Here is a 6,846-nt window from a genome sequence, read left to right on the forward strand (position 1 = left end):
CTTTCCGCATATAGAAAAAAAAATGTTATTTTCTCTAATCGCATATTTTGTTGCTATCACGACTCTATTGAATTCTAAACTGAAACGAGAAATCAATACTGAATGTCTCTATGGTTCAAACGAAGTCGTAGCTATTTCAGATGGCAGATAATTGCTGCAGATTTGTCCAATGGCTATGAAGGTAGAAATCCAAAGCTAAAAGTTCAGTGGGTTTAATTTTCTTATTTATTTATTTTTAGATCTTAACTGAAAAAAAAAATCAAGAACCATTAGCACACCTAGAACGATTACTGCTACAGAACTCAACTGAACGCCCTAAAGACACAACAGAGAATGAGCTATTACGGCAGCAGCTATCGAATTGTAAACGTGGACTCCAAATACCCAGGCTACCCGCCAGAGCACATCATAGCTGAGAAGAGGAGGGCCAGACGGCGTCTCTTGCACAAAGACGGCAACTGCAATGTGTACTTCAAGCACATTTTTGGGGAATGGGGGAGTTACATGGTGGACATTTTCACCACTCTGGTGGACACCAAATGGCGCCACATGTTTGTGATCTTTTCTTTGTCTTACATTCTCTCCTGGTTGATCTTTGGCTCCGTCTTTTGGCTGATCGCCTTTCATCATGGAGACCTGCTCAATGACCCAGACGTCACACCTTGTGTCGACAATGTTCACTCTTTCACGGGGGCGTTTTTATTCTCCCTGGAGACCCAGACCACCATAGGGTACGGTTACCGTTGTGTCACCGAGGAGTGCTCGGTGGCAGTGCTCACAGTGATCCTGCAGTCCATCTTAAGCTGCATCATCAACACCTTCATCATTGGAGCTGCCCTGGCCAAAATGGCAACTGCCCGAAAGAGAGCCCAGACCATCCGATTCAGCTATTTTGCTCTGATAGGCATGAGGGATGGGAAGCTTTGCCTCATGTGGCGCATTGGTGATTTCCGACCAAACCACGTGGTAGAAGGGACAGTGAGAGCCCAGCTTCTCCGCTATGCAGAAGACAGCGAAGGGCGGATGACAATGGCATTTAAAGACCTCAAGTTAGTCAATGACCAGATCATTCTAGTGACCCCAGTAACAATCGTTCACGAGATTGACCATGAGAGTCCCCTGTATGCCCTCGATCGCAAAGCAGTGGCCAAAGACAACTTTGAGATCTTGGTGACCTTTATCTACACTGGCGATTCTACTGGGACCTCTCACCAATCGAGGAGCTCCTATGTGCCCCGAGAAATCCTCTGGGGCCACAGGTTTAATGATGTCTTGGAGGTGAAGAGGAAGTATTACAAAGTAAATTGCTTGCAGTTTGAGGGAAGTGTGGAAGTGTATGCCCCCTTTTGCAGTGCCAAACAGCTGGACTGGAAAGACCAGCAGCTACCCAACATGGGAAAGTCATCACCTGTCCGAGAATCCTGTACCTCAGACACCAGTGTCGGAAGAAGGTCCTTTAGTGCAGTTGCCATTGTCAGCAGCTGTGAAAACCCGGAGGGGACCACCACCTCTGTCGAGGAGGAGTGTAAGGAAGCTCCTTATCGGAAAGCTCTCCTGACTCTAAATCGAGTCTCCATAGAGTCCCAGATGTAATCCCGCACATAAGCGGGGCTCCTGCTTGATCTATCTTCAGCCAATCACCTAAGGCAAGTAGTTGTAATCATGGCTTTGAAAAATGTTACAGCTGTGTTCTGGTGATGGTAGTAAGTAGAGTAGGTTAAACTCATAAAAAATAATATATACATTCCATAGCTTTATGTCATCAAAATTTATTTTTTTTTTTGCTAGCAATTTGGTTTAGAAATCTATTATGAAGACTAGAGGAGTAAGTTTCGTCTCCTCTCATTATCTCATTTACTTGTACCTTCAATTGGAGGAACAATTTTCAGTAATGGGGAATAAAGGCAAGGTGCTAAAATCAGGAAACACTGGAAGACAGGAAAACTAGAACGAGTACGTTTTTTAATCTATAGAAAATGATAACCGGAGAGTGCTTTCTTGTAAAAAGCATCCTGTCATCTAACCAAGACATATAAGCCATGCATTGAGTACCGTCATATTGAGATACATAAATGTGAAATCATTGGCCAGACAGAGTCATCGAATCTGCCTCTCACGGTGTCTCAGTATCAGCAGGCAGAGACAGGGGCTGTAAAAAAAACTGGACAGTGCACCAATTCTGGGACTTTTCCCACTGCCACTTGCCTGGGTAACTAATGAGCACTGGAGCTAACTAACCCTGTGGCAGAAGAAACACTGACATTGTCATTTAGAGCAGTATCACTCTCTCAAAGACAGTTGTGGACATCCTCAGACCCTTTGAGAGAGAACTTGGCCTCTGACCTGAAAGCCTGCAGTATGGGCTGCTATGCAAGGAATAGAAGCCCCCACTCCCTGCTCCTTGGAGCAGGTGCGGAGAGAAGGATGTATTCATTTGTGCCCAGAAACATCTTGGTCACCTTATAAGACATAAATGCCTCTAGTTTGAAATTGAAAATAAAATCTTTTGTTGAACTTGGAGCAAGCATTCATATGGATGATTTTGTGAAATATAATACAAACAAGGCAATTTTAATATATATTAAATGAAGAATCTAAATATTAGGGGACTAGTTACATTTTAGAACATGGGATAAATTTCTATACTCTGTTTCTAGGTTAATAGCTATCAAATTATGATTACTTTAGGCATAAATTCAATCACCTTTGAGGGAAGAATCAATTTCAGAATTATCAATTGAGGCATAATTAGCTACATTTGAAATTATTTGTGTGTGTGTGTGTGTGTGTGTGTGTTTTCTGTTGTTACTGCTCTGGCAATAAGTGTATGCCACAGATTTTATTTGTTTATTTTATTTAAATATACATCTCTATAGACATACACACAGTTTCTGTTTTCTTTCTGGAAAATCAATCTCTCTCTCTCTCTCTCTCTCTCTCTCTCTCTCTCTCTCTTTCTCTCTCTCTCTCTCTTTCTCTCTGTCCCCACATTTTTCTTTCTTTCTCTCTTCCCTTCCTGACTGGCTTCTCTCCTTCATTGCTTCTTTCCCCTCTTTCTACTGCCCGGAAGCAAGTTACTTTTTAAATGAACACATGAAAAATCTGTCATTCCCGTTGACTTGTGAAATAAAAAATTTGCTTAGGTCATAAGTTGCAAAACTCTCCTGGACCTTAACAATCAGAGATCTAAGTGATGTACATTTTGCACATTTTTTTTTCTGTCTTGCTTCAGGAATGCAAATTCCATTTTTTTAAAATCACACACACTCACACATGGAAAATTTGGATTTTATAGCAGCAATTATTTGACAAAATTAGAGTATTACAATCTCCAAGGTAGAAAAAGAATAATCAGGACAATAATCAGAAAGCACTCCTCACTTTTTTTTTTTAGTTTACTTTCCCCAGGTCTAGATTTCTTTCCCCATTTTGCTTCTGGATGATGTTTGCCTGGATAATATCAGATCAGGGGTATTGACATTCAGTTAAATACATTCTTTTGTGCTGTGTGCCTCTACAACCAAATGCTCAAATGGAAGAGAATGTAAAATCTGCAGTGATGTGCGAGAATTGTCTCTAATTTTCTGTGTTGATTTCTAACACACTTGGAAACTCCCCAATGTTAATAATAAAGATCTTAAAATAAAAATAATGCTAAATGAATGTGCAGATAGTTTATTCTCTGTAGTGCAAACTCTATTTGGTGATTAAAAGAATGCTGTCTTATATAATGATAACATAGGCAGTACCGTCAACCATTTTCATGGTTTTTTTTTTTTTTTTAACAGCTTGTGGACAGCTATGTCTGAAATAACAATTAGTTGCTTCTGTGAGTGTTAAAAAAAGGTTCTGTGCAAAATGCCTGTTCTGGTTTTAAATGCTCCATTGATGATAAGTAGGTTGAATATTTTTTCTGATGCCATACGTCTTCTCCCTAAAAATGAAACGGTGCATTGGAGTTAATTAGATGGAGAACAAATCGTGGTATCAGGTATTGTTCCAGGGTGTGCTCAGTCTGTGAACAATGCCCTGAGGGGGAAATAAACCCAGAGAGACAGAAGGAACTCCTATTTTCATGTGCTACCACTCCATCAAACACTGATATGCTTGAAACAGATAGGCTTAGTCTCCACCACAAAATAGTGAGGTGGACATTTTAAGTCTCATTTCTTCAAATGCCCAATTCTAAGCTTCTCCCTAACAAATTGCTAATTGGAACAACAATGTGCTCAGGTTAACAAAAAATTGCAGTACATGGGGCAGGGGAGTTATATGGCACTGTTCTGAGCTATATAATCTCAGCAGAGATCTCCCCAGGGTAGCCTTTCTGAAAGCTCTTTTTTTATAGGGGCTGAATTAGCTGACATACACCCTTACACTCTCTGTGGACCTCAGACTTGATGGCTGATGCCCTTGCCGCCATATTGTGATGAGGCAAATCAAGGATACCTCCTTCAAGGAAAAATGGGAAGACGAGAGAGACTGCACCCCTAGATCCCATATCTCCAGACTTCCTTTGCATGAGTGCAAATAGTTATGATCTCTAACAGAGTAAGTAAGCCATAGGTGCAAAGGGAATTATGAATATATGAATAAATTCCAGTAGATGAAAAAAAAATGAACCCCAATATTATGTATAACTATAATGTGCTAAAGAATGTATTTTTAAACAGATAAAAATGCTTTATCAAAAATATATAATAGCATAAACTTACTAAAATAAATTATATATTTTTACAATTAAAAAAAAAAAAAAAGAAAACAAGACAGGTAAGAGAAAAAAGCGATGTAGAGTCCAAATCCAACTGTGCATGATGTTTGATGGAGCCAATCGCTGTGGAAAGGGCATGTTTTCTGGGGAGCCGAGGAAATGCCATTATTAGTGTAAAACAAACACAAGGGACTTGGTCTGGGCCTGGAGATCCCTCTGAGTCTGGTGGCCAAGGGACCTGGTGGCAGGGCCTGCAGTGGAGATGCCCTTTTTCTTTTTCTTCCCCAGAGCAGCAATGCAGACATTCCCAGCTGCAGTGGGACTTTCACTTGGTCGGACACTCTGAGATCCTGGAGGCCTGGCAGGGGCAAGGCAAGCACCACACAGCTGGATGGGGTGGGAAGGGGCCAGAAGCAAACTGCACAGAAGACTCTGCTCATGCGGCCTCAGCAGACCCCAGAGAGACCAAGCGGCTTCCGTTTTGAGTGTTCGAGGGGAGGATCATACATACAAGGACCCTGCACCCCTACTTGTTCTTCTGACTTCCGAGTTGGGGTTTGGATAGGTATGAAGGCAGAATTAGACAGACAGTCAGTATAGATAGGTAAATTGAGTCAGATCAGATCTAGGAGGCCAATTTGAGTGAGTCCTGGAAGTTGGAGACTGTCCCCTGAAGGGATTGAAATGCCTTCAGAGCCCTTCCTCCACCCTATCAAGATAACAGCCTGGGTTCCAAACTGTTGCCCAGGAATTGCTCCTCCCTACAGAGAGTTCTAAAGTTGTTAATTAATGTGTCCTGGGCTGCTCCCTCCTCCAGGGCTGCTCCATCCTCCCAACCAGGCCCTTCTCCCCATCCATCTGCCTCTCACCTTTTGGCCATCCCATCAGCATCTCTTGGGCCTGGTCAGGACCAGGAAGGAAAGAGATAAGGAGAAGAGAGCAGGAGAACAAAGGAAGCCTAAGATATATTTAAAAAGGCACAAGGCCTTGCTTCTTGGGATACCAGGATACCAGCTATGGCCCCCTTCTCCCTCCCTGGAGAAACCTGTGTTACCCCTTTTTAAATAAACTCTGCTTCACATGCTTCACGTGCTTCTCTAATGTTATACTTCATCATGTGAAGGAGCAGAATTCATCACCGAAAACGAGGGGTATCAGGTGTATGAAAGATTCTCTCGGCCAATTTTTAAATGATTAGGCACCAAATTCCACTCAGTTTAAAATATCCTGTAAGCCACATCCATTGCAGCCATGCACACTGCTGTCACAAACCCCTTACAGGGAACATTGCCAAATCCAGTATTGTTTTGTTTTGTTTATTTTTTGTGTGTGTGTGTGGTTGTAGATGGACAGAATGACTTTATTCTATTTGCTTATTTATATGTGGTGCTAAGGCTCAAATCTAGTGCCTCACACATTGCTAGGCAAATACTCTGCCACTGAGCCCCAGCCCCAACCCAAGCCCAGTGTTTTTTAAGGTAAGTGTCACTGCTGCGTAGATACCAGGCCTCCACGCCTGGTGAAGCTCTATGAATTGCAAAGCCCTGTCTTGCCTCCACCTTAAAAATCAGTGTGGCTCCTGCTCTCTCACTGTCATTTTTAAAGGAGCAGGATGACCCATTCCATGAAGAAAATAAGACAATAAAAACTGAGCACCCCCCACAAAATGTAACTGGGGAGGCCCCAGCACAGAGTGAGCTGAAGGGACGCTCTTGGCAAATTCTGTGCCAAGATGCTCCAGGATCTGAGATCTCTGAAAACAAAAATGAGCCTCTGAGACTTAGTTTGGATAAAACTGGGGCCAGAAAGCAAGCACAGCCCTTGACAGGGCATTTTTCTAAAAAAAGACGTAATGGCAATGTGGCCTCAAGGGACACCATCTCTGGCCTGCGCTGCTCTGGAACTTTTGCTTCCGGAGGAAAAACTTTACCTTCCCAAGGGCTTCTGTCACTGCTGCTGGTTTATAAAGTGACTTAAGACGTTCCTCCTAGGACCTCTTGGTTAGGTCATGAGAGTCTTTGAAGTACAGGCTGCCTCTTGCCTCCTCCTCCTCCTCTCCTGGCTGCCTGTCCTTGGGAATGTCCTTGCCTGCAGTTTAGAATCCTTTATGCAGAATCCGAAGACTCATTTCAACT

At 42.6% G+C, this 6,846-nt stretch overlaps 1 protein-coding gene across 1 annotated transcript; it reads left to right on the top strand.

The window, feature by feature from the left end:
• The first annotated feature begins 333 nt into the window (after positions 1 to 333).
• Positions 334 to 1,593, top strand: Kcnj16 (potassium inwardly rectifying channel subfamily J member 16). The gene has a single exon (XM_027946339.3). The coding sequence runs from the start codon at positions 334 to 336 to the stop codon at positions 1,591 to 1,593; it is 1,260 nt and encodes a 419-aa protein (XP_027802140.1).
• The last annotated feature ends 5,253 nt before the right edge of the window (positions 1,594 to 6,846 follow it).

The sequence above is a fragment of the Marmota flaviventris genome, chromosome 17 (genome assembly GCF_047511675.1).
Source record: "Marmota flaviventris isolate mMarFla1 chromosome 17, mMarFla1.hap1, whole genome shotgun sequence".
NCBI classification, from domain to species: domain Eukaryota; kingdom Metazoa; phylum Chordata; class Mammalia; order Rodentia; family Sciuridae; genus Marmota; species Marmota flaviventris.